This window comes from Pagrus major, chromosome 6 (assembly GCF_040436345.1).
Source record: "Pagrus major chromosome 6, Pma_NU_1.0".
Classification (NCBI taxonomy): domain Eukaryota; kingdom Metazoa; phylum Chordata; class Actinopteri; order Spariformes; family Sparidae; genus Pagrus; species Pagrus major.
Window position 1 is genome coordinate 27,792,407 of NC_133220.1, and position 27,021 is coordinate 27,819,427.

Sequence of the window (27,021 nt, forward strand, 5' to 3'; positions counted from 1 at the left end):
TATAGGATCTTCTCTGGGATTATCCCTCCAATAATCATCGCCAGGGGAAAGAAAAACATTAAGGAAGTATCTGCTCATAACTCGAGGAATATTTCTTTCTCCTGAATCGATATTCCTGCTTTAATCCCCACGAAAGACATGGTTTCCCCTGGCCTGGAAAAGGTAAAACGAGCGGGTTTCTGATTGATTTGTCTGAGTTCAGTGGCGAGAAAATGTTTGTCTTTGTGAGATGAATTAGATTATGCTAATGATCACTTTGTAAAACACAAAGATAAACGGTTGCACGGTTAGCTTTAGGCAACAACTGGAGAAATAAAGCCGATATGTGCTGCTCTGGGGCGCGCAGCTGTGTAAATAATGGAGCAGAAAGTTCAGAATATATCTGCCGATACTGTTGCTCCAGTGGAAATGTCAGACAAACTAAAATGGGACGCTAACAGTCAAACAAAGCAGCTGCTGAGGTTTCTCACGCTTGAAAAGCAAACGCAAACCTGATTGTTAAGTGTGAATCTCGGCTCAGACGCGATCTAATGACTTTACTCGCAGCTTCCACCTCAGTGATTAAACCTCGCAATCAGCCCTCTTGTCCTGATGCCTCTGAAGCCCATTTCTTCTCTCCGCCAGGCCCGCATTAAGGGCGAGATAAGTAATTTAACATTTCTGGAGGAAAACACACGATTACTTAAGGCACGACAAAATAAGGCCACCCAAACACGGCTGCTGAGGACGTGTGTGTGGTAAACTTCCAGCAGCCTGAGGCGGTAAATGTGGAGCCTGTTCAGGAATGATAGGTGAGAGGAAGTGTGCCAGAGACTCCACTAATTACACGAGTGCACATAACGCTGAGCTCTGGCGGCCAACGAGGCAAGGTAAAGGTGATACCGTGCGCAAAAAAACGACCAAGCCACACACAGGAGATGCTTTTGCACTTAAGACTTTGTGCACTGTGATTTCTTCACGCTTCATACTTTAAATCGAAAGGTGTGTGGTGTGATCCGATGGGTTTCTGACGTCTTCCATTTTGGATACATCCAGCAGCCAGGCAGCTTTGCGCAGAAAAAAAAAAAAAGCCTTGGTCATCGATTTGGAGCCGCCATGAAGGTTAATGAGAACAGACATCTTGGTTCCTCTGCTTTTGATCCCCCCCTGCATAGAGATTCTTCATTTCTTTACGAGGTCACTGGCAGTAACCCGAGCAGGGCCATAAATAGTGTCCATCCCAGACAGGCCCGGTGTCTGTCAATACTCAGAAAGTTCAGACACAACATCCGCAAAGAGCGGGCAGGAGGAGCGCGGCTGCTGACATCAAACTTGTGATATTGGAGCGAATACATTTAAACAAACACTGTCTTCTTGTGACCCATTTGATATATTTGTGAATAAATTGTTCTCACTCTCTGCACTGTTTGGAATAAGTCTGTCAGGGACGATCACACCGCGCAGGGTGACGATTTGGCCTCATGTGTGGTCTTACACTGCCCCCATGTGGCCATGATGCGTCACTGTTATCTTGGCCAGCTTTTGAGGTCATCCAGATTTATTATCGTGACAGTAAAAAACTGAACCAGTGCCCTTTTGCGAAGAGCCCTTTCCCTCCTTAGACCTGAACTCACTAAAATAATGAAAGCCACAGCAAAGAGCTGTCTGGAATCAGCAAGAACTGGCAACTCAGACGCTTCAGTTTTTTCCCCTCCAAGGTCAGACTTCAAAAGATGATTGATTAAATTAAGATGAATTAAATCTCTGATGTTTAATGTGGCCAGCACAGACAAGAAGACATGCTTCAGCATTTTTAAGAATTATTTATTTCAAAATATTACACAGCTTTTGAATATGAAATTGCCTACAAGTCTAGCACAGCCCTGACCAAAACGGCCCGGCCGAGTTCAACATGGTTTCAACTATAAATAAAACATCAAGCTCACTGAGAGGCCAAGGAATAAGATAATTATCTTTTTAGTGCTCCAGATATTCTTGTGCATTGCACCAGGCGGCATGCATATTGTGCTCATTCCTTTTCAGACTAGTTATACTAGTAATTACTGTAAAATATCAAACTTACAGTATTCAAAAGGCTTCAGGAAAAGTAATGTACATCAGCAGTAGCTCATAATTTGACCATAATAACAAAGCAGTTCCTTTGGTAAAATGCAAAGGAATGAATAATAAAAATAGACATCAGTATGGACAGCATCAAACCAATAAGACAAATACATACTGTATGTTTAAATAGCAAATGTTAGCAATGTAAACTGTAAATACAGACGCAAATATTAAAGGTACATATAAAAAGCTGCCAGATGTTTTTTATATTTACATGACTTTCATCATGTTGTATGAAACAATGGAGTGTTGAATTTTTTTTACAAATACTTGTACATGCGTTTCACAGTACTTCGTATCAAATTATTTTAAAAGTGTTCCTGAACTTTCACACACAAGCATGCTAATACTGATAGAAAAGAAAATTCCTCTTGGTAGTTTGAGTGTTTTACTTTCTGTCTCTTATTTTTAGAGTTGTTAGTGTCTAAGTCTGCGTTTAAAGTGGTGAATCCAGCATGTGAGTACTGCACTCATCATATTAGACTGCCGTATGCTGGATGTGCTCAAAAACTCTGGCGTTGTGATTGTCAACAGCTCTGAAGAGGCTCGCATCAAGGTGACTCTGATCAAATGTGACAAGATGTCGCATGTGAAGGGACGCCGTAACAGCTGCTCATTAGCTAACTTTGTCAGTGTGGAATGAAGTAGACGCAGCGGAGGTAATGAAGAAACATAGGACACATCTCATCGCTCTCCAGATGCTTTAACTGCACGCGTCTCGTCCTTTAACTGATTTGACACTAATGGAGCTGGTGGGAGCTGACCTCCGACTTGTCCACCATACTCATTTTGCTCATCCTGACCTATCAAAGCAGCAGACAGGAGGTGACTCTATCAGACCACTGATATCCACTGGTGGATGAGGTAACTTTAAAAACAACGGCAGGTTCATGTTAAGAGTTCCTCAACAGCCTGATGTGTGTGTCCCACATTCACAGAGACTCTAGAGTTCATCATGAAGAGCCCTACGCTGCCATTTGGGATGGTGTGTGACGTAATCAGCTGCTTCCAGCACGAGGCGCATGAACTCCCCCACATCAAAGGAGTAGTTGGTAAACTTGGGATGGTCCCCGAGGGTTGGATGGTGACCCTGGGAGAAGTGATAGAGAACAGTGTACACATTTAGATTAGATGACATAAGACAAATGACATTTAATCAAATGCATGCATGAGAGCATAAGTGTGTGCGTACATATGTAGGATAGGCGAGATGGATTGAAAAAGCTCACACCGAGGTGCCGGTGAGCTAATGGCTGGTACGGGAGTTTCCCCTACCTTGTCCTGTGGGAGCACTTTGTCCATTTTCTGCCAAGTCACGTATCGAATGCCCCGCAGCCGAGCCAAATCTCGATAGCAGCTCTCATCCTGACAATTATATCTGGGAGGGACAGATGCAGACACTTTATCTTCTGCTCTCCTCGGTCTGCCTCACTTTCACCCTTTCTTTCTTCATCTTTCTCACTCTTTCACTGTATAGACACTGTGGTTCTCGCTCTGTGTCACTCACAAAAAATCACTCTTAAACACAGAAACACTTTCCAATCACCTCCTCGGCCCAGGGTAGCAGCCGTGATGAATGCCTGGTTAATTAGACAGTATTTCACAGTCATACACCAAGTGTCTGAGGGGCACTTTGGGCTCAGCGCCCTGCCAAACCCATCGCTCTCCCTGCTTCCCTCTCTGTCTTCTTCTGTCTGTCACTCTCACACACACTCACATAGGCAGACAAAAAGTGTCACTCACAGCTCAAAGATGACAGCCCAGTCAGGGAGGAAGAGGAGGTGTGTGAGACCAGCCCCGTGCATCCCTATAAAGATGTCAGAGTTGTGGGTGATCCCCAGCTGCACCAGGAAGGGAACATCCCTTGAAAGACGCACCGGGAGTCACACATCAGTCATCTTCATTGTGTGAACACTGTCACTATTACACAATTTAAAAGGCTAAACACTTTCTTTGTGCTCATACAGCAATGTTACATCCTTAACCAGTGCTAAGCAGCACTGAATAGCTCCTGTAGTAATGTGGCAAGTGCTCCTATAACTCACTTGTATTTGTAGTCCACCACATTGACCTCCAGGGAAGGCACAGTCTTGAGGGCATTTACCAGCTGTAACAACAACAGAGGTGCGTGTTCTCTGATCAATGAGAGAGCAAACAAATATCGGCAGTGACCATATAAATCACAAGGCTTTTTTACTTGTACTGTTTATAGCGAATAAGATTTTAAATAGGCACTTAACAGATGTGGGCAGTAAATCAATGGTGGAAAGGAGGAGCTGCGGGAGTGGCAGAGCCGTACAGATTGAGGGGAGAGACGGAGAGGGAAAGAGAAAGACAAAGGATGACAGGTGGATGAGGGGAAAGAAAGCAGGTGCAAGAAAGTAAGAGGCAAAAAAGAAGAGAGGGAGGGAGGGAGGAAGGAAGGAGGGAGGGTGGTGCTGCTGGACTCACCTCCACTTGGTTTAATATCCTTCTGTATTCTGTGCTGCGAGCCAGCAGGGTGACACGAACACGCCCCTCCTGAAAACAGCAATGCACCCAATAATCAATCAGCCAAGGACAGAAAAGATAGGCGGCTGGGAAAACATGATGCTCATTCAAACTAACTAAAAAGCCTCCACTTATAATGTCTCTTTTAAACTGCACAGAGGAGAGGACACATTAGTTTAAATCACATTACAAAAATATTTTTGAGTGGAATAAAAGGTTTTCCTCTCTGATGTGCTCTTAACACAGTACACAGATGCTTCTTTTTCTATGTTCTCCTACTGCCACCTTGTGTTCTGAAGGAGAATTTAGACTTCTGTAACATATGGGAATAAACAATAATGATCATAACCTCACCATCCCGAAATCAAAGTAATGACACTAACAGCAACTCAGCAACTTACAACCAGGACGCAATAAACCTGCCAAACTACAGCTAGGCACCTTACTATTAGCACTGGACATATAAGTATTCAACACAGGCCTAATTTCTTCTCTTCTACTTCAAAACATTTTAAACAAGTATTAAAAAAGACCAGACCGGAGCCAATTATGACGAGGGGGAGATAGAAGGAGAGGGGCGGTAGAGGCAGATGAATAGGACACAATAGAGGAGAGCAGCAGTGTCAGTCTCTGGCTGTGCCATTAATCTAGGGATGAAAGGAGGAGCTGGAGAGAGGGTCAGGGCCGAGAAGACCTCTCATTCAGACGCCGCCCTGCTATCGCTAGCAGCCCCATGTCTTGCTGAAAAGCCTCTTAGCATATTTCCAGTGAAGGCCATGAATACCAGATGAGCTGCTCCGCAGGACGAAAGAAAGTTATCGGCCTTTGCTGCTCATAAAGATACAGTCAAGTACTTGAAACCCTGGAGTGTAAAACACCTGTGAGGAGCGCCACTGAGTTATAGGTGTAGGAGATGAATGAGGAGGCAAGAGCATGGCAGTGACAGTACGTAAAAGTGTGAGTGCGCGAACAGTGCTTATTCATGTACTCTGTCAAAAACTAGAAGGCTACTCATATCAGTGAGGAGCTCTTTCTCTGAATTTATGGTAGTAATGAGATCACCAGTAAAGTCAGGCTGAACATGGGTGCTTATTCTGCTGTTCAATATAAAACAAACTGTAACCACCTGATCTTTGCTTAATAGAAATGCAGGGAAAGCCAGTAAAAGAAGTGAACAAGTTTCCAAACTCAAATCCACATCCAAAATACAGGATTAGTTATCAGTTATGATGAGAGCACTACAATATGTTATGTCTGTTGAAATATACCAAAGTAGACACTATTCAACTGGGTAATGCATTATCAGACAGCTCCTTCAAAAGCAGCCATGTAATTGAACTCCTTCTGTGTTCTAACACATGCCAGATTTCAAGTGGATCAGACTTTGATACAGAACGGTTTCGGGGCCTTTCCTGATGGGAGTGGGATCAAAGGACTAAAACTTTACTGGGTGGCTGAACAGGGATTAACTGACTGTACAGCATCAAAATGGCTTCCCCTGGGCCCCCTGGACCAGAGTATACCCGACAACTTAACAACCTTAACAACAAAAGATGGATCCAGTAAGCATTTGATTTAAGCCTCAAAAGAAAGGATTGGTTGTATTGGTGGATTGGTAGTACTACCTCTGATAAATATATCATGTGATAATATAAGTCCTGTGCGAATTGGCATGTTGGTGATTTTGGGTTGTATTTATTTTTATGTGTTTTCTGTTGTTAAACAACTGAACACGTAGAAATTTTGATCATGGTTCTTAATATGTTGAACAGCAGTCAGCAGCTGTGCTGTGAGATCGGCTATATTGATGTTTAAAATGAGTGACAGAAAGTTAGGAGCAACAAAAGTTTGTCATATTCAAGTGCAGCCACAAAGCATCTGTTACTTGATCTAAATGAGCTGCAAATGTGTATCTATGCTTGTAACATATGCAGAAAGTGGGCAAAACTATACTAATAATGTGGCTGCTGAAGAACAGACGCTCCGCTTCTGGTCAGAGCGTTGACATAATTTCCTGGAGATAATGTCAGTAAATACGGGTAAAATACAGACATTGCTCATCCCGTGTGAATGCACCACACAAAACACAAACATGTGGTGGTAATGTCTACATCACATGAGGTCACCTGGTAATACTAGTCCTGCGCATAGCATGACTTTATATATAAATAACTGGAAAGTAAATAACTTTAATATATAGAATAGTAGACTTGATTTTACTGTAACTAATTTTACTGTAGACTTGATTTTACTGTAACAATCGAATTGAAAGAGCAGGCACTCAATGTAATTACTTTGAGCTTTGTAATCAAAACAGTAGGAGCAACAATAATTAACCTCACAGTTCCACTCTGTCAGTATAAAATGTCCCAAAAAATCCTTATGCTAGCTAAACCTGTTTCTCTAATGTGCATGTTAGAACACTCCATAGTAAGAGTAAGAGTTGCAAGAAAGAGTCAAGGGTTGACATAAAAATTAAGGAGATTAAATAAAGTTAGCAGACAGAGACAATGGAGGAAAGGATCAATCCCTTTTTCATCACACACTCAGCAGATGTCTGCAGTACTACATTAGAGGAAGAATGGCAGAAAAAACATTGTTCCCTGACCGGGAATCGAACCCGGGCCGCGGCGGTGAGAGCGCCGAATCCTAACCACTAGACCACCAGGGAGCTGGACCATTATCTGGCATCACTGAAAAGAGTGAGCATATAGATTGTATGTCAGGAACAAAGCCATAATTAGCTAGAAAGTACAACATACATCTACATAACTTCTGACCCTTTTCAAATGCAGTGATTTGAGCTCACAAAGATTTGTATCTTCAGACAGCAAATCTGTACAGAAACAGTCCACTGCCTTGTTTGTCAGTGTACTGCAGAAGTCACAAAACATAGATAGAAAATAGACAAATGTACAATGAAATCTAATCTAGAAAATTCTAAAAATACATTTTGTATACAACAATATGTCTGATTTTAGACAGAGAATATGTGCAGATATAATAACACAACAGATGTGTCTTAATGTAATGTGAAGTGAGATGTGGAGACTGTACGTTAACCTTATGTGTAATGTCTATGTGGGGGATTGGAGTGTCAGTGAAGTGTCAGTGAAGTGTCAGTGTGGGTCCCAGGCCTTGTTGATGAGGCCAGCTGCACTCTGTGCCAGTTGCTCTTTTCAATCTTGCTATTTTGGTACATGTGCTGAAGGACACACGTTTAGAAAACTTGCAGACAGTCTCTGCTGTGCTAGCACTTAGGTATTGGTGCTTCTACATAACATAATAATATGTTCTCAGTATGTGGAATTGTTTAGGTCAACATGATAATGAGAAGTGCAGCCTCTTTTGTAAATTAATTTACAAGTAATCTATAAGACCTTTCTGTAGGATCCATCATCTTGACATAAGGAAATGCAATGTAAACCGAGAGGTATTCCTGCACAAGCAGTACTGAACATGTTCTACAATTTATGTCTCTTCCTTTTTGTAGCTTGGTACGGCACACTGAATCTGAATGTACAATGACAATAAACTAATCATATTCCAATCTAGAATCATGGTACATGGTAACATGTACAGCTCCCTGGTGGTCTAGTGGTTAGGATTCGGCGCTCTCACCGCCGCGGCCCGGGTTCGATTCCCGGTCAGGGAACTCTCCCTTTATGTGCATATTAGAAACTGTGTAAGTGATTAAGAATAACTGCTTGTCTCTGTACAAAGATTTGAAAATGTCATAAAGTCAATCAACGACAGGAAAACTGTTATGGCAGCGAGGAAATGTTGTCAAGAAGATGCCTACTTAACAGCACCAAAAACTATAGCCTGAAAAGTTCACGAGAACTTAACAAAAACAACAACTGGAAAATCAGGGCAAACTTTTAGGCCTAGGCTACATAGCTCTTTTAGGCCTAGCTCCAACCAAACAAGTATTTTAGCACCATTTCATAAATAATCTTCACACTAACACACTTGAAAACACATATTACAGTGCTACTCATGTACACTGGGCATGTGCGTGCCAGTGTAAATATGAACCAGATTTTAAACTTTGTGGTTTTTTTCTTTGTTGCAGAAAATATAAGGACAAAAATGATGAGACAACTAAACATGACTGCTGCTCATAGAATCCACCTGGATAAAGCTGTTTATGTTTTATTAAAACATCGTCAACCGCCATTTTTGTCTCTCTTTTCCATCAATGTACAAACTCTGATACTCCACAGTATCGTCACACATACTACAGAGTTCACATTTGCTAATGATGCTTCATACTCTAATATGACTCAATCAGGAAGTCAACGTGGGTGTCTGCATCATCATTTCCATAAATCTACATTTCTGCCCATCCAAATGTAAACATTGAGAACAGAGTTCCTGAATGTCTTCACCCCGGAAGGAGTTTTCAAAAAGGTCCAATTTCAATGCCTTAAAATGCCATTTAAGTGTGTATGAAAGGCCAAAACGAATAGAAAAAGCCTTGTTTTAAAGGGGACATATTATGCAAAACTCACTTTTTCCTTGCTTTAGTATGTATATTTGCGTATCCGGAGTGCCTCCCCACCCCTTAAGCATGATTTTTCGACAACTAAGTCAATGTTTCGTAAACTACCGGAGTCAGGGATTGGGTCTCTAAACGAGCCGTTTGGATTTCAACCAGATTGTGACGTCACAATCCGGTCTTTTGCATACTCCAGTCCTCGCGCTGGCTATCTCCTCCCACACTTCGCCAGCTACCTGGACGAGGATACGCCATTTTCTCGTTCTCGCTTAACTTGTACGCGACAGCCTGACCGCTACCATGTACAACCCGAAAGCCGAGCACTGCTGCTCTGTCGTCGGATGCACGGATCCTCCTGTTTCGCTACATGGCCTCCCTACCAAAGAGGATATCAGAGCGAAGCTGCTACATTTTATTTATCAGGGAAACGTCCCAGCTTCAGTGGGCAAAAGCGTTATGGTCTGTGCCAGTCACTTCACGCCGGACTGCTTCAGCAACCAGGTCAGGACTGGACGCTGGACTGGCAACAAGATTGTCCCTTAAAAGATGGATCCATACCCACTGTCAATGATGGAACTGTAAGTATTTAAAAAACAGTGTAGTTTGTGTTACTTTGGCCGTTTAGCACATGAGCTAACGCTAACGCTAACCGTCGATGTAAATATGAGGCTGAACTAACGTGAAGTTATCAACGTTGGGCTTACTGGCCGTAGTATTCACGATAATGTTAATGTTACCAAACGTTAATTTGTCATATCAGCACTCTTTTAAAACATGACAGTGAATTGAGAAAATGAATTAGGATATTGAGATTTTATCGCTTCTAACCGGCCGGTGAACCACTGCTCGGCTGTGAACAAGCAGAGGAGATTGTATGAAATCGTCTCAGTTGTTCGCGGACGGTGAGCTGCTGTTCCTCCGTGAACACGCAGAGGAGATGGGGTGAAATGTCTCGGTTGTTAGCGGACGGTGAGCTGCTGTTCCTCCGTGAACACGCAGAGGAGACGGGGTGAAATGTCTCGGTTGTTCGCGGACGGTGAGCTACTGTTCCGCCGTGAACACGCAGAGGAGACGGGGTGAAATGTCTCGGTTGTTCGCGGATGGTGAGCTACGTTAATTCATTAGCATGTTGTGCTAAAGGACAGTGACCTGCACATTACCTGCAGTAAAGCAATCACTACTTTGTTTTGGAGCCAGACACAGGGGTTAGCTGCTACATGTCTGCTGTGCTATTATCGGTTATATGCAGGCATGGACACAGAAAAGTTGCTTCGCAAATGTGTATAGCTCGTTGCCATGGTCACGCGATGCCGTCCTCACGTCTTCCGCCCGGCAGGAAGAGGTGGGCGGCGCACGCAGTAGCTCATTAGCATTAAAGGGAAAGGCACTCAAACCGGCCGCTTAGAGCAGGGCTGTGAAACTGGTGTGTAAACACCCCTGCTGTGCTCAATCCTTCGGTTTTTTCGACCAAAGCATGTTACTATCATTCCATTTAGACATCAAGGAACCATGTCAACAAGCAGAAATGAGCATAATATGTCACCTTTAAGAAATTCCTGTGTGGGCAGGGCCTCAGCACTAACCCCTAAATTCCACCAGATCTGTGTTTAGTCCGTCTTTGATCCACCACAGCAGCAGAGCTGATAGGTTTCATTCTAGTCTATGTGTGTACTTCCACTGGATCCGCTGCGTTGCGTATCTACTCCGTTGCAGCTCTGGCAGTCCAGACCCTTCCATAGCAGATACACAAGGCTTCTAATTTTGCCAGATGCTGGAGCACCGCACGTCAATTCAGCCAAATTTAGCACAGAGCAGAAAGGAAGTCAGACACCGAAACAACATCATAACATCCTGTTAATTTTCATAATAAAACACTCAAAAAAGAGACAAATCCAAGCAAGTCCACTCTTCTTCTAATCCTTCGGTTGGGAACACTAACCTTTTGTCTGTTAACATACATGTTTAATTGCGATCACGCATGATTCTGTAATTACCATGAGAACTCCTCTTTCTCGCCACTCCAGCTGTCTGGCAGTGATGCACTGCGCTGCACTCAAAACGAAGCCGGTAGGTGTTGACACATGAGGGAGCATGGAGCAAAAACCGTAGCGGAGCCGTTCCAAAAACGCACATGCAATCAGTGGAATTCCAGGGTAAGTGTTCCCACACTCAATAGAGTGGAAGACACTCAGCTCTATGTCCCAGTAAAACCTAATGATTACTCCAAGCTAGACACTCTTTGCAACTGTTTAACCACTGTAAATAATTTGATGTCACATAATTTCCTCTAATGACAAAACTGAGATTGTATCATCAGCCACAACAATTCTACAAATAACATTCTCCACATATTGGCATTATATTTGATCCCCATATGAAGTTTAAATACCACGTCAATAAACTGGTTCAGTCTTGTGTCTTTCAGCTAAGAAACATTGCAAAAGTCAGATTTAGAACGTATTTATTTTTTCTGGTCTTGACTACTGCAACTCACTTTTTACTTGCCTCAATCACACTACCCAAACTCTTCTTCAGCTCATTCATAATGCAGCAGCTAGGCTCTTAATCAGGACGGTAAGAGATCCCACATCACTGCAATTTTAGCCTCTTTGCACTGGTTGCCAGTCAAGTTTAGAATTAATTATTAGATTCTTTTAATTGCTTACAAGAAACAAGTTTATTTTACAAATATAACCCCACTTCCTGTGTTCGATAATGCATTATTGATTTCCAAAATTCAGATTGAAATGACTCATTTACTGACAAATAGTTATCAGTGCATTTCAAAACCTAACTCTGCCATAATTATAATGAAAATTAACGTGAAGTTGACTTTCCTTTTTTAATTTTCCACTTGGCAGGCAAACTGGAACTTGAAAGTAAAAGTGCTCGATTGGCTTTCACATTTTAATTATATCTTGATTTGTAATCAAATAACATTAACCTTTTTCGCATTTTCATTCTAAAAACAGCTAAATTCACCTGAGCTTGTTTAATGAAAACTGTCATTGTTCATCAAAACCAGAAGAGGACTATAACTTTTAACCAGCTGAAGACCAATCAGAGGACACAAATCCATTACTTGCCCTTAAATAAGAACAGAACAAGTATTATGCCGTTAATGTAACCCATAAAAAAAGTACACTACCACAACCAATAGAAAACAAATGCAAGTCTATATTATTGCTTTGCTCTCGTGAAGCATAAAGTTCAAACATTTTCCATATCATCTCTGGGAGAGTGTATTCAAACGTGGTCAAACGTTTACATACATACAGTAAAGAACATGTATATCATGGCAGTCTTGAGTTCCAATAGTTTTCTACAACTCATTTTGTCTGTGATGGAATGAATGGAACAAAAAAAAATGTGGATCCGCCCTGTGATTTGGACCCTCTCCAAAATGTAAAGGGTTCTTCCTTGGCCCATGCTACAGCCTTCCACTAAGTTTCAAGAAAAATTGGACCTGTAGTTTTTTCTGTAATCCTGCGGAAAGGAAAAACAGACCCAACAAAAAACAATACTAACTACTAGACCACCAGAGAGCCATTTTCCATTTCACAGCACCGGCAACGCTAGAGAGTAGTATAGTCACTTAATCACATCTGTTCGATAGACTGAGAATTTGAGGATGAGCATAAACCAGAAACCGACAAGACCTTTCCAGGTAGGATCAATTATCTCAATAGAAGGAAGTTCAATGAAAACCAAGAGGCATTCCTGCATAAACAGGTGGGACTAAAGATATTGTTCTAGGATTTGCAATTGAACACATTGACGCAGCTCCCTGGTGGTCTAGTGGTTAGGATTCGGCGCTCTCACCGCCGCGGCCCGGGTTCGATTCCCGGTCAGGGAACTTTCACCTTATGTTTCTGTCAGAGTAATTGCTTGAACAATAACGATTCCTGGCCTGTCTTTGACAATGTCATGAAAACATACAACAGTCAGTGTTGCCAACTTAGCGACTTTGTCGCTATAATTAGCAAGTTTTCAGACCCCTCTAGCGACTCTTTTTCAAAAAAGCAACTAGCGACAAATCTAGCAACTTTTTCTGGTGTATTTGGAGACTTGTGGAGACTCTGACGTGAAAGCACGTATCATTCAAAGAGCAGCGGGTGCTGCCGTGGGACCGTCCCAAAGCACTCACAGGCAGCCCAGTCCTCGCTCAACAGTCCCTCCCAGCTGCATTCAGAGCAGGAGAAGTTCACCCCTCACGTCCAGACTGCGAGTCGCGCATGCACGTAGCCGACGCTGGCTGATCCCACCCTGGCTTACAGTCAGGGCTGGTTGTAAATGTAAAATTTTCTTTGTCCAAAATAAATCACTGCACTAAGATAAGTTCATTTGTAGTTCTAAACATATTAAGGGTGTTTTTATCTCTCCCATGACATTATTCCTCTCTCCTACAGCGTCCATTACAAATAATGCATATGGCCAGTTATGCAAATTAGGTGATGACGTCATTTAGCGACTTCTAGCAACTTTTAGGACAGGCAATAGTGACTTTCCTTACTGAGGAGTTGGCAACAGTGACAACAGTGTTAGAGAAGAAATGTTGCAACTCAGATGCACTCTGAGACCCGCCCACTTAACAACATCAAGAACTGCAGCCTGAAAAACCTGAAATGATTCATCTTCATCATCTCTGATAGTTTCTGCAGAAAATGTTATGGTAAGATTCACTAAGGATGTTAGTACTAGAGATGTTCCTGACGCTGAAATAAAATTGTGTATATTACATCTTACTGGCAACAATTAACCAGCGCTGTAACAGAAGCTTGTTTTTTTTTTTTATGTAACCAACACTCACTCAGAGTTGCTCAATAAGATGCCCACTTAGCACCAAAAACTGCAGCCTAAAAAACTCTTTAATTGAGGAGTCTGTTTTTTTGTTCCACTCATGTCAGGTCTGTTTATGTGTCTGTGGCAGAAAGTAGCTCATGTTTTGCTAAGGGTCAAGACAATGGCAGGAAGGATGACGTCCAGTGTATTAAGGCTTTTGCCATTAAGACTGTATCTGTTCAGTATCACATACCTGTGCCTATCAGACACACATTTCTACAAAAGCAGGCAAGGTACAGACATATGGTCACCCACCTTTTCTTCTTCATTGTCAGTGAGAGCTTTACAAGATGGATGTAAAATAGTACATTTCATTTCAATCTGCCAATTACATTTTTGATATTTCAGGTTTACAAGAGGAAATTTCATTCCAAAAGTGACACTCGGGGAAAGGTTGGGGTGTTGGCCAAAATTAAATTCCTCCTCAGGTGAATATGATACCCACAGAACATGTTTTGTGTTCAAGGGACAAATTTGCCTTCAATAATTTATTCATGCATTACCCATACGGACTTACTCCTGTTCAGTCTGGTGCTAGAACTTATACCAGTACGTACTAGGCAGAGGGCAGGGAGGCACCTTAGAGAGGCTTCAAGTCAATAATAGTCAGTTTCAATGCATTCACATCAGATTGATTTAATGAATTCTGGGTTTCTCTTTCTTTTCCTTTTTCCAATAAACAAAGAATAAACGTAACCATGATAAAAGGTGATGATGTTCCCACTGTTTCTATGGCTGCGTGTTATAGAGGTGACCCCTTTATGTGTTATCCAAACAGAAATTTTGGCACAAGCAGATGGGACTGAACTTGTTCGGGTAGTATTTACAATCCCAATCAAAAACACAGCTGGTGGTCTACTATTTGCAATCCAGATCATGTATCCAGCTCCCTGGTGGTCTAGTGGTTAGGATTCAGTGCTCTCAAGACCCAGGTTTGATTCCCGGTCAGGGAATGCTCAATTTATGTGTGTCTTGAAAGCAGTGATTCGGTGAAAGTGACTGCTGATCAGTTGCCAGAACAATAATAACAATTGTTGCTAACATTAGTAACAGACATCAATAAGACCTCGACTCAACCTCATTAACCAAAAAGGCCTTCTGTGGAAATGGAATGGTGGGAATCAACACGTTCTAACACAAGGTACAAATAGTGCAGCTCCCATGTGGTCTAGTGGTTAAGTTTTGGTGCTCTCATCATCTCTATGACAGTTTCTGCATAAAATTTATATGGTAAGCTTCACTAAGATTTAGGGCTATGCAATATATTAATGTTATCATTATATGAGACTATATACTGTCTTAGATTTTGGTATCATCATATCATGACATGGCTAGAACTTATTAGACTGTTCTACTTGTTCTGATACGTGGTTTTACCCACTTAGTCATCATATCCCTATCATTGATTATTATTTGTCAAATATCATGCTGTTCAGCTCCCTGGTGGTCTAGTGGTTAGGATTCGGCGCTCTCACCGCCGCGGCCCGGGTTCGATTCCCGGTCAGGGAATGCTGACTTTATGTGTGTCTGCAAATGTGACAGCTGAATCTGAAGCTATGGCCAGTGCACCAGCATTTGAGAATGTCATTAAAACATGCACAAACTACAGGAAACTGCTTTGGTAGAGAGGAAATGTTGCTACAAACTTAATTTACATAGAGTGTAACATTCTGATTGTAGTCAGATTAAGAGCCCAAACATAATAAAAGCGCCCCATAAAAACACCTCAATCTGAATGAATGGGCCCAAACTGAAAAAAAAAAATGGTTGCAGAAAGGCAATTTAAACCGTTTCATGGAAGAAGGATGAGGAATGCATGATGTACCATCACTTTGCACATGTCACACAGCTGTTATGAAGCTGCTTAAATTCCCTGTTGCATGTTTACACCAGACCCTATTAATACCATCTCATGTAAACTGTTGACGTGAGATATTCAATGGGTATGAAGAAATATTGTCCATGTAAATATTGCCACTGACTCAGAGATGCACAACAAGATGCCCACAAAAAAATACCACATGATTCATCATCTCTGTGAAAGTTTCTTCAAGCAATTTACATTTCAATCTTCACTAAGGTTGGGATAGGGATATACCAAGCAACTAACTTCATTGACGTTTCAACTGAAGTTTAAACTTAAGAGACTAGGCCACTTGTCTAAAAGTAAGATAAGAAAACTTTCACTTGTGAGCACAATTCCATTAATAAGATTATAATAAGGCATATATATAGGTAAGACATGTATGTGTGTGTGTGTGTGTGTGTGTGTGTGTGTGTATAGTATATAGTATAATTTCTATATGGTAACATTAGTATTCTTCCTACCTTAGGCCCATCTTGCGGGATGTCCAGTCGATGGAGGACATGCTGGGAGAATGCCCTAAACATCCCTTCACTGTAGCAGTCTGAAATCTGCCATCAACACACCACAGAAAGTGTCAATTTCACTCAAATAGCTTTTTATTTTAGATTTGTTCAATTCAAAATAAAAAATAAAACTATTATTGTGTTACAGGCTGTACATAAAGTTGAACAATATTTGTATTTTTTATAAAATCTACTCTCAAATTAAATCTGGTCACACTGGACTGGGATATGATGAAAAATATGTAACGCACAGGGAATCAGACAGTTGTAAACATATCTCCTGATCTCCCTGGAATGAATATCATATGAGTCTATGCATTTCTCACACATACATCGCTGCTATGCAGCTGTAAATGTGAGCACATGAATATAAACATGACATGTGCTGCAGGGGCAATCAAAAGCATCAGCTTGAGGCTGACCTATCAATATTTCACACCTCAAGGCTGGAACAGCGGGACAACACATATTTACATGGTATCATCTTTATAGTAATCTCCTTGGAATTATCATTTAAATAACGAAAAGCACTTGCTGAGCATTTGAATACATCACATAAATATTTGACCTGAACTGCATCTTTATGATTAAACCGGATATCACGGTGCATGTGGGGAGAAAATGGCAGTAAATGATGAAAAAAAATCTACCTCAACATGTGAGATAAAAACATATAAATGAAAATACAAACAAGGCAGCATTGAAAGTATGTATGAGATACTGCAATTTGCTCAGAGCACATAGATATGTACTGCTGAACACAGTAACGTACACACATATACATGAGGGTAACTTACGAGTGGAGTGTTGTAAAAGAGGCCATATCTCATTCTCGGGAGGAGGGAGAAGAAGGCGTCTTTGAAACACACCTATGGACAAGTGTGAATAAATAAAGTAAGCTACAGTATGGCAAAGGTATCAGTTTGTGTATATGTCATGTGGTACTGTATGCATACTTATTTGACATCTGCAAGTGACTTGGAAAGATGATTGGATGTAGATGAACAATTGGGCAACATGCTATTATTAGGAATCACCCAAGTGCAATTAATTAAGACTATTGTTGCTGTTTCTCGATACACCCAACACAAAATGTCTTGTGTGCCAGAGGATCATTCCTTAAAAAAACAACCCAGTACTGGAATTATTTCCATAGACAAAACAACCAATTTGGTTGATATTTCTAAGAAGGCTGTCACTAACGATTACTTTCATTAATGAATGATCTGCTGATTATTTTCATGATTAATCGATGAATCACTTAGTCTATAAAGTGTCAAAAAAATGGGAAAATAGCTCATTATAATTTTCCAGAACCAAAAGTGACGTCTTCAATAGCTTCTTTTGTCCATCCATCAGTCCAAAACCCAAAGACTCTTCATTTACTATCATAAAGGACAAAGAAAAGCAGCAAATATTTTACATTTAAGACGTTTGTTTAGAAACATGTTTGCTTGAAAAATGAATCAAAATAGCCAATTGTCTTTCAATCGACATATCAGTTGATTCACTAAGCGCAGAAGCTCTAATTACGAAACAAACATATTTGAGTAATGGATTAATTAGACACCTTTACAATCAAACACAATGAACACCCCATAGGTGACATTAAACCTACTCTTTTTGAGTCATAGGTCTTCAGGTGGATGATGTCATACTGTGAGAAGGCTTGCCATGTTTCACTGAACAGATCTCCATAACCATAAAAACTCTGGGAAAAGCCATAAAAAAGAAGGGAACAAATGTTAATTCAATTAATGTTACACCTTAAATGAAAAACAAAGCTGTAAAATTAGAATCAACTATAGCCTTTAGCAGTGCCAGAGTCAGCCATCTGTTTTCAAACTCTGCTGGTTGTATTTTTCTGAAGTTTTGGTTTTGTAAAAAGTCTGTTATCACACTACTATGTGACAGCCTGCTGCTGTTTGGATTGCAGAGTGCAGATTGTGCTGAAAGCTGAAAGGTCACTGTTTTCCTTCTCCCTGACAGTTTTCTCTCCCTCCCATTTCTCTTTCTCTCTTTCCCTTTTCCTCCTCACCTCTGTGCACAGCGGAGGGAACAATGGGCGGATAAGGCTGTCCGTAAATGCACTCTGTTTTTCAACTGGTGTTTCCCCTTGATGTCTTCATGAGGCACATATGCCACTAGCTTGTTAAACAAAAACTTTGGCCATAGTGCACTGCTGACAAACTAATGCTTGGCTTTCTAGCGTCCTGGTTGTGATGTCCAAAATCCAGTCTCTGTTTTTCAGATACTTTCTTCATTTTTCTGTCTACACACATCTCTTTAAATATTTGTATACCTGTCTGTTTTTTTCGTTGGGTATTTTATAGAGACAGAGAGCTGAAAGCATCTGTCAAAATAATGTTCATCAAAATATTCTTATCAAGATTTTCTACAAGGATATAGAGTGGCCAGCCAAAAGGGGAAAAGTAGCCAGCTAGGATGTCTGGAGGAAGGTTTTGGCTGCAGAAACCTGGCACATTCTGCTACTACTATCCCATTATATACACTGATATTAATTACTGCATATTTTAATAAGTTCGCCTACCTGATTGAAACCATGTAATGAATTATTGTAAAGAACAATCAGGCTTCAGACACAACTGCACACTATGTACTGGTTAAGCTTACATAGAAACATCATATGCAGAAATATCTTCACCCTCCCCGTCACTGAAGCTAAGGCAGGAGGCATCAGGTACTCACCGTGTCCCACATGATGATGTTGATATCTGAACTGAAGGAGTTGTTGATGTGCTGGGAGATGTAGAGGTTGACAAAGTCACAGAAGTGGTGGTACATGTTCACCCCTATCATAAAAACGCAGTGTTATTATCTTTGTCATCATGTCACAATTCTTGCTATCAAATTTTCTATCAACAATTCTATATATTATCACATGACTCTACTGGAGAAATATCTTCATTCAGTGTCATTGTGCAGGAAAGACAGTGTGTTCTGTGCAATGTTAAGCTGTAATAAAAATAAAAGCTTTTGTTACTTGGTTCAGTTGTCACATAAATTAGTTACTTACCAGCATCTAGTTTCATGAAAACTGTGGGTTTTTCAATGATGATGTCACAGCGTCCATCCTCTATGGGATCAAAGTCTAGCTCTGTGTATGTCTGCAGCTCAGCATACCTAAAAAAAACAAAAAATAAATAAAACAGCACAGCACATCATTACGGTATTGTAAATATAATTGCATACATTCTGCATTGACATGGCACAGAAAGCACACCATGGAAACTGATGGTACATTAGGCCTGATAATAACATGACAATGTGGTATTTTGGGTGTGACTATTGATGATTTCATACAAAAGGTCACTGAAAATTTTAGCACTTAATAAAATGCATCCTTCAAGACAAAGTAAGCTGGTCCCAATACAGATTTTTCAGATCTTTATTCAAATATCAGGTGCAGGCTGTCCCAGGTCACCGCAGCAGCCCTCTGTTCACAAATGAGGAAAATGCAAACCAAGGCAGCCAGGAGCCGAACAGAAAATCTTCTAATCTTAAGTCAAACATGTTATTCATTGCTCCACTGAGCCACTGTTAAGTCCTGTGCTTTACCAAGCTCACCATTTGGAGAGGACTAGGTCATTAGGCTTGATATTGATTGATAATGTGATGGTCTCCAAGAAGAAAACAAAGTGACTTGGCTATCATAGCCAACTTTTAGTCATTTCTTCTTTCACATCTTTAGAACACTTGAAAGTAATGCATCCTTTGGTATGGATTAGGTGGGAGTAATATGATAAAATTTGACAACCTAAATCATTGGAGGACTTAAAGGACAGTTCACCCCATAATAAATACATATTTTATTTTCAAATACAGCTAAAGGCAAGATTAATATGTATAAATTTATTATACTACACCAGGCACACAGTTGATGTTTTCCAGTTTCAATGCTATAATACACAGGTCTGATGGAGAGGATTGTTTGAATTGTTATGAGTGGTGAGCCATATCCAGAAGATCATAAAGGTCCAGTTGTCATCTGTGTTCACAGACAACATCTTTTCCACACAGGGTTCATGTTGGTCTGAACCTGGCTTATGGACACTTAAAGTGCGCAGAAAGGGTTCAATTTTAACAAATGCAATTACGGTTAATTTAACAATTCAAACAGGATGAGAGAACAGATTATTGAATTGCTGTATTAAGTGCCCAATATGAGTAAGATTTATACAGCCAAATTTGTTCACACTTTTCTAAGTCTGCATCAACAAGCCTCTCCACAAATGAGGGAAAAGGAAAGCCGTAGTCAGACGATACGTACGTAGGATATACATTTTATTTATAAAGTGAGTTGAAAAGTGGCTTCATTAGTTCTGTCTAATATTTCAAAGCTCCAGCTGTGTTTTTGATCTTTTGAAATAGCAATGGGAAGCAGTTTCTTTGATTCATTCGGTCAACAAGGAAGGGGAAGAGAGGAAGCTACTACTCATGTTGGCTGCCTGTTGTTCTTCACAATTACTCCACATGCATTTGTGTCTGTAAACAGCTGTCTGTGAAGAGCTTTGCACTTTTTAGATTTTATCCTACACTGTTCTCCCTATAATGGAGAAGAAGCTGATCTGACTCAGTAACATGACACATACTGTAATTGTTCCTTCTCTAGACAGGACATTAGCCGCTCCTAAGCGGTACAGAAGATTAATGCCTGCAGATGCCTGGTCAGCAAAAATCTTTCTCAGTGGAGTGAAAAGCACCACCTAGTGATGGTCTGTGTTGTTACATCCAAAAAGGCATGTCCTGCCAGTTGTCACATATGCTATAAAATAGCACATGTGACAAGTATAACATAGTATAACATGTGCTTGAACAGGGGTAAATGTTTCCCTGGTGGTCTAGTGGTTAGGATTCGGCGCTCTCACCGCCGCGGCCCGGGTTCGATTCCCGGTCAGGGAACGTGCTTTTGGGCTGACTTCATAATTAAAACAATGTCAAAATTATAAGGGGCCTACAATCTACAGTCTTTCGCTCTCAGTTATATTCACAAATTAATGAACACACAGGGGGCTGATGTGCAGTCCGTTCAGTCATTAGTGCCTCCACATAATGAGGACTGTACAATATCAAAACTACAATAGCACTCAGTAGAGTGTATACCTCCACCAAAGCCCAACAGTCCCCTTTAATTCAAACGAGCCTAATCCAATATCAACACGATAGCCCTGTATTACTCTAAATTTTAAACCATCCATAACTGCTTAACCCAAATTTCTGATCACCAGATCTAGGATATGCATCAAATTATGCCAGCCACCTGATTTTTTATTTACAAATATTTCAATACAACACAATGTTAAAGAAAGTGAGAAAATTCCTAGATGCATCCCTTTATCCAAATCCACACCCCAAGTTAATGGGGTCTATTTTGGGCCAAAACCCATCCTCCATACAAATTTCATGGAAATCTGTTCAGTAGTTTCTGTGTAATCCTGCCGACAGACCAAGTGGCTGTCATTCATTCGGAAAATGGTGCTCAAAAGTCCATATCCCATTCCCTGGTGGTCTAGCGGTTAGGATTTGGTGTTCATTGTGGCCTAGGTTCGATTCCTGGTCAGGGATCTTAATTTTGGGCCTGTTTAGTAACTAAAACAAGATCTAAACTAAAATGGCACACAGTAGAGTGTGTTCCTTCCATTCCAGGCCAAACAGTCCCCTTTAATTCAGTCAACTAAACCAATATCAAATACGATAGCCCTGTATCACTCTGACTTTTAAACCATCGATAACCATAATTTGAGCTCACCAGATTTAGGATCTGCATCAATTTGTGTTCACTCACAGCTAGCAGCCACATAAATACACCTGTTTTTTTTTGTTTTTTGTTTTTTTAATCAAGATCCATGTACTATTCCCTGAGAAATTTACAAAAGTGTCGAGAAAAACCATATCTCGCAATGGTAACGAAAGTGAGAAAAAACACACCCAAAGTTTATGGGGTCTTTTCTGGACCCATCCTCCTTTCAAGTTTGGTGGAAATAAAAAGGTGAGACATGTTCTACATGATGGGGTTATTGACACTGCACTCTAAAGTCATGCTCAAATCATGTCAGTTTTCAACATTCTCAGGTTTATTCACAAATCCAGGAACACACAGGGTGGACATGCAGATCATTCAGTCATTAGTGCCTCCACATAAGACCATTGCCGAAATATGTACAATTAACCTCATTGGGATGCATAAATTATTCTTGTGTAATGGACGTGCAGACCATTCATTCATATTTCGAGTCATTAGTGCATCCACATAATGAGGAATATACAAATGAATCTAATTAGGATGCAAAAATTCTAAAAGTCAAGTCCCTGGTGGTCTAGTGGTTAGGATTCGGCGCTCTCACCGCCGCGGCCCGGGTTCGATTCCCGGTCAGGGAATGTCATTTTCACTTAAAGGGTTACATTTTAACAAATGCAATTACATTAAATATAACAACTAAAACAGGATGAAAGAACAGGTTATTATATTGCTTTTATTAGGTTCTAGGGGTGTGACGAGATCTCGCAATATTAAAACATGACAATATTTCTCGTCGAGGTGAAAAGCTGTCTCGCAATATCAGTACATAACAGAGCAGCAACCAGCATGACGGAGTCTGATGTTGAACCAATGTAATATAACATCCGTACATTGAACTCGGAATTAGCATAGAAGATGCCACCGCCCCTTTTAAATCGCTTGTATGGCAGCATCTTGGGTACCCGGTGGAAACAATAAACGTAGACACAGCGACAGACAAGACACAAACAATATGTAAGCACTGCAAGAAAATAGTGCCGCACACTGCAGCTAACACCAGCACTATCCAAAGACACCTACAGAACCACCACTGCTCTCTACTAAAAATCAACCGCGCCTGTGAAGAAAACACTGAAAGGCCAGACGACGCTGACAAAAGCCTGGGAAATGGTAAATGTTGTACTGCAGACTCTCTTTTTCCAGTCATATATTTTGTCATTGAAGTTTTCTTAAAAAGTGTTAAAATATCGTCTCGTCTTTTGAACTCAATATCGTTTAACATCACGTCTCGTGAGGTGAGTGTATCGTCACACCCCTATTAGGTGCATAATATGAGCAAGATTTACACATGCGGCTAAATTTGTTCACACTTTTCTAAGTCTATGCAGCAACAACTCTCTCCACAAATGAGGGAAAAAGAAACACGAGCCAGCCAGGAGTCGAACCTAGAATCTTCTGATCCGTAGTCAGACGCGTTATCCATTGCGCCACTGGCCCACTGTGCCACATTTTGCTTTAAATAAGAGGCATGCATGGAGCGGAATTCTACCCCCCACATTCCTGACAAGTGATTCCCGGTCAGGGAACTTAATTTTGGGCCTGTTTAGTAACTAAAACAAGATCTAAACTAAAATGGCACTCAGTAAAGCGCATACCAAGGCAAAACAGTCCCCTTTAATTCAGTCAGGCCTAGTCAAACTGGATAGCCCTGTATCACTCTAAATTCAAAACCATCCATTGCTCAACCATAATTTCACATCAGCATATCTAAGATCTGCATCAAATTATACCAGTAACCTTATTTTTTTCCTCCAGATCCATGCATTATTCCCAGAGAAATTTACAAAAATGTCCAAAAAATGCAACACAATATTAAAGAAAGTGTGAAAAAATTCCTGGATCCCTTGATCCAGAACCACACCCTGAGTTAATGGGGTCTATTCTGGGCCAAGACCCATCTTCCATTCAAGTTTCATGGAAATCCATGCAGTAGTTTTGGGTAATCCTGCCGACAAACCGAGCAACCAACAAACAAACGGAAAACATAACCTCCTTGGCGGAGGTAACAAAGAGGTGAGACACGTACTGCATGATGGGGATGTTACTGACACTGCACTCTAAAGTCATGCTTAAATCATGTCAGTTTGCAGAAAATTTCTCAAAATTCAGGAACACACAGGGTGGACGTGCAGATCATTCAGAGTCATTTGTGCCTTCACATAAGACCATTTACGAGTAATGTACAATCTACCTCATTGGAATGTATTCCTGTGTCACCTATGGATGCCTATCATTCATTTCAAAACTGTGCTCAAATTTTCATTTTTCACTCCCTGGTGGTCTAGTGGTTAGGATTCGGCGCTCTCACCGCCGCGGCCCGGGTTCGATTCCCGGTCAGGGAACATGTTTTTGGCCCCTTTCAGTAGCCATAAACCTATGTTTTCTCCAATTCCCAATAGTCAGTCATTGACTAAAGCTCTGTAAGTGAATGTGTGTGTCCCGTCTCACCAGGATTGTAAGGGGCTCTTGTGCTCTCCTTCAGCAGCGAGTGCTTGCTTGTTCAGTCTGCAAAGACCACCAATCTCCCCCTTCTGAATGAAGTCTTCCCTGTATCTGCAGCATAAACATGGATGAGTTTTAAGATGCTCTTATCTATATAACTCTTGTGCTTTTTTTTTATGTACATGTCCCTTTCAAATATACTGACCTCTCATGGCTTCTACGCGGCTTACGCAGGTCCAGATAAAGGTTGGTTGCCTTACAGAAGCGAGTGTGGCTGCTACATTTTAATGATGAGTCCCCCTGGAAAAATTTTATAAGCAGAAACATTTAGTATAAAAGTGATATTAATAAACCCTGTACCTTAGATATCATGAGGGTGGTCTCTATACAATACTCTTCATATACTACTGTTTTGGAAATTCAAATTATGTTCAGGCCTATTGTCTGTGGACTCTTTTGTTTACTGCTGTTTCTTTTTCTACCTGTTGTTTTTTTCCTGTTGACTCAGCAGGCCCGTGGGAACAAAGGAAATGAGCAGACTTACTGGCTTGCTGGCCTTGCAGAGTGTTTTGAGCTCAGAGAGACGCTCCTTGACGTAGCCAAAGTCAGCCTGCTTCCAGAAAAGCTCCCGGGCTGCCTCCAGTGAACGGGTCCTGACAGGTCAGAGATTCAGGCAGATCAGCCCAGCCAAAACCATAATGCTTCATCAATGATGCATGCTTTGAAGGAGTACACTTTTACTTTGTAAAAATTATGGAGACTGTGGTTCGGTAAATACAAAAACCATGAATAAAAGATTACTACCATTTGTTATACTTAAGATTACTGAGCACCTGACACATCACGCACGGCCTAAATGCACGATTGCATAAATTATGTAAACTGCATTATACTTCTGTGAAGGCCAAAGTGAGAACATAAAGTGTGTTAAAGGTAAGGGGTGTAAGCAACAGTACCATCCAGAGTCAGCTTTGGTACACACAGGATAGCTGAAGCGCTTCCCTGGATCACAGTTCTTCTCATAACCCCAACAGGCAGACAGATCCTGCAGTGCATCCTGTTGTCAAGACAAGTGTTTATATATATATATATATATATATATATATATATATATATATATATATATATATGTATATACATATATATATACGTGTGTGTGTGTGTGTGTGTGTGCATGCGTGAGTGTGCGTGAGAGAGAGAGACAGACAGACAGACAGAAGAAAAGGAAGAAGTTTACCATCAGATTTTAACTTATTGAAGCTGATGACTAAAAGCAATTAAAAACTACAAAACTAAACACTGACATGCAAAATAAAAGTTAAAATGGTGGGAGTGGGTTCAATGTGTGACTATGACCAGAACACAGATTCTGTGGACATGCAATCATTTCCATATGCTAAGAAAGCCAAGTCATGACCGACACAAGATCAGGAATATTCTCAAATCCAGTTACTGAGCTACCTAAGTGCTGGACTTGCAATATAGGATAAAAATAAAATTTACACAACAGTAAGTATCTAAATCATTCTTCTCTCTAATGCCATTGTAGTAATTGCAACTATGAAGTAAACCCCACTCAATGGTGTAAAACAAAATGCTAGTTACATGAGTGCTAACAGTTATAATAATGATTATAATATATTATATTTTTATAGCACCTTTTAGATATTCAGCCCAAAGTGCTTTACAATAAAGAAGAACGGACATATAATGATCATAGTTATGGTAAAAAAAAAAAAAGAAAGAAAAGAAAAGAAAAGAGGAAAGGTGGGGGAAAAGTCAAAAAATAATCCTGATATTTAAAAAATAGTGTTGCAGCCATTTTCTAACTTTTCTAAATCCATCTGTGTGCGGCATCAGTGTGATGCCGCAGACAAAGGGCCAGGACAACCTTTCTTGTTTTCTTACTACCCACAGGACAGCAGTGACCGTTTACATGTACAGAAATAACATCTTAAACTGCATCTGAGTGCAACCTTAATGACAAATCAAAATCATTATAACCATCCTATAACACTTAACCGACAATACAATTCAACAACTTTCATGATGTTGTTAGTCATGATTTAAACTTTAAGGCACTTGACAGTCAATTAAAAAAAAGTTTTGTTCGAGCTTTCCTTACAGTGCAGCAAAACTTAAAGGAACGCGCTTACGTGCTCCCACTCTGATCACACTGAAAACATATTTGAACAGTGAAAAGTTGACAGAGTGCATATCTTACTTTAAAAGGGCAGAGTGGGTCCAGGCGGCATTGCTTGGCGACCTTCTTGTTGTTGTAGAGGAAGTAGGGTATGTGTTCTGGTGGCAGGGAGATCCAGCTGTAGTTGAGCAGCGGTGATGGTGGTTTGTGGTTGGTGTTCTCAACCCTCTCAGTGGTGACCACAGTGAAAGAAAAAACGATACCCAGTGCTACCAAGAGCAGCATAGTCAGAATCACACAGACATGTGA

General features: G+C 40.7%; 1 protein-coding gene and 8 non-coding genes across 9 annotated transcripts; 6 read left to right on the forward strand and 3 right to left on the reverse strand.

Annotated features, from left to right (window-relative positions):
• Positions 1–1,786: 1,786 nt before the first annotated feature.
• eogt (EGF domain-specific O-linked N-acetylglucosamine (GlcNAc) transferase) lies at positions 1,787–27,005 on the reverse strand. The gene is made up of 15 exons (XM_073468479.1): positions 26,794–27,005; positions 25,526–25,626; positions 25,114–25,222; positions 24,775–24,869; positions 24,576–24,680; positions 19,344–19,450; positions 19,016–19,119; positions 17,925–18,017; positions 17,104–17,175; positions 16,265–16,351; positions 4,555–4,623; positions 4,149–4,210; positions 3,847–3,966; positions 3,379–3,481; positions 1,787–3,193 (listed from the first exon to the last, which is right to left on the reverse strand). Exons 1-15 carry the CDS (start codon positions 26,995–26,997, stop codon positions 3,047–3,049), a joined length of 1,578 nt encoding a protein of 525 aa, XP_073324580.1. The 5' UTR covers positions 26,998–27,005; the 3' UTR covers positions 1,787–3,046.
• On the reverse strand, positions 7,193–7,264 carry trnae-cuc (transfer RNA glutamic acid (anticodon CUC)). The gene has a single exon. It is a non-coding gene; the product is annotated as a tRNA-Glu (tRNA).
• trnae-cuc (transfer RNA glutamic acid (anticodon CUC)) lies at positions 8,177–8,248 on the forward strand. Its single transcript has one exon. It is a non-coding gene; the product is annotated as a tRNA-Glu (tRNA).
• On the forward strand, positions 12,879–12,950 carry trnae-cuc (transfer RNA glutamic acid (anticodon CUC)). The gene has a single exon. It is a non-coding gene; the product is annotated as a tRNA-Glu (tRNA).
• On the forward strand, positions 15,374–15,445 carry trnae-cuc (transfer RNA glutamic acid (anticodon CUC)). The gene has a single exon. It is a non-coding gene; the product is annotated as a tRNA-Glu (tRNA).
• Positions 21,158–21,229, forward strand: trnae-cuc (transfer RNA glutamic acid (anticodon CUC)). Its single transcript has one exon. It is a non-coding gene; the product is annotated as a tRNA-Glu (tRNA).
• trnae-cuc (transfer RNA glutamic acid (anticodon CUC)) lies at positions 22,634–22,705 on the forward strand. The gene has a single exon. It is a non-coding gene; the product is annotated as a tRNA-Glu (tRNA).
• trnar-acg (transfer RNA arginine (anticodon ACG)) lies at positions 23,492–23,564 on the reverse strand. Its single transcript has one exon. It is a non-coding gene; the product is annotated as a tRNA-Arg (tRNA).
• On the forward strand, positions 24,398–24,469 carry trnae-cuc (transfer RNA glutamic acid (anticodon CUC)). The gene has a single exon. It is a non-coding gene; the product is annotated as a tRNA-Glu (tRNA).
• Positions 27,006–27,021: the final 16 nt, after the last annotated feature.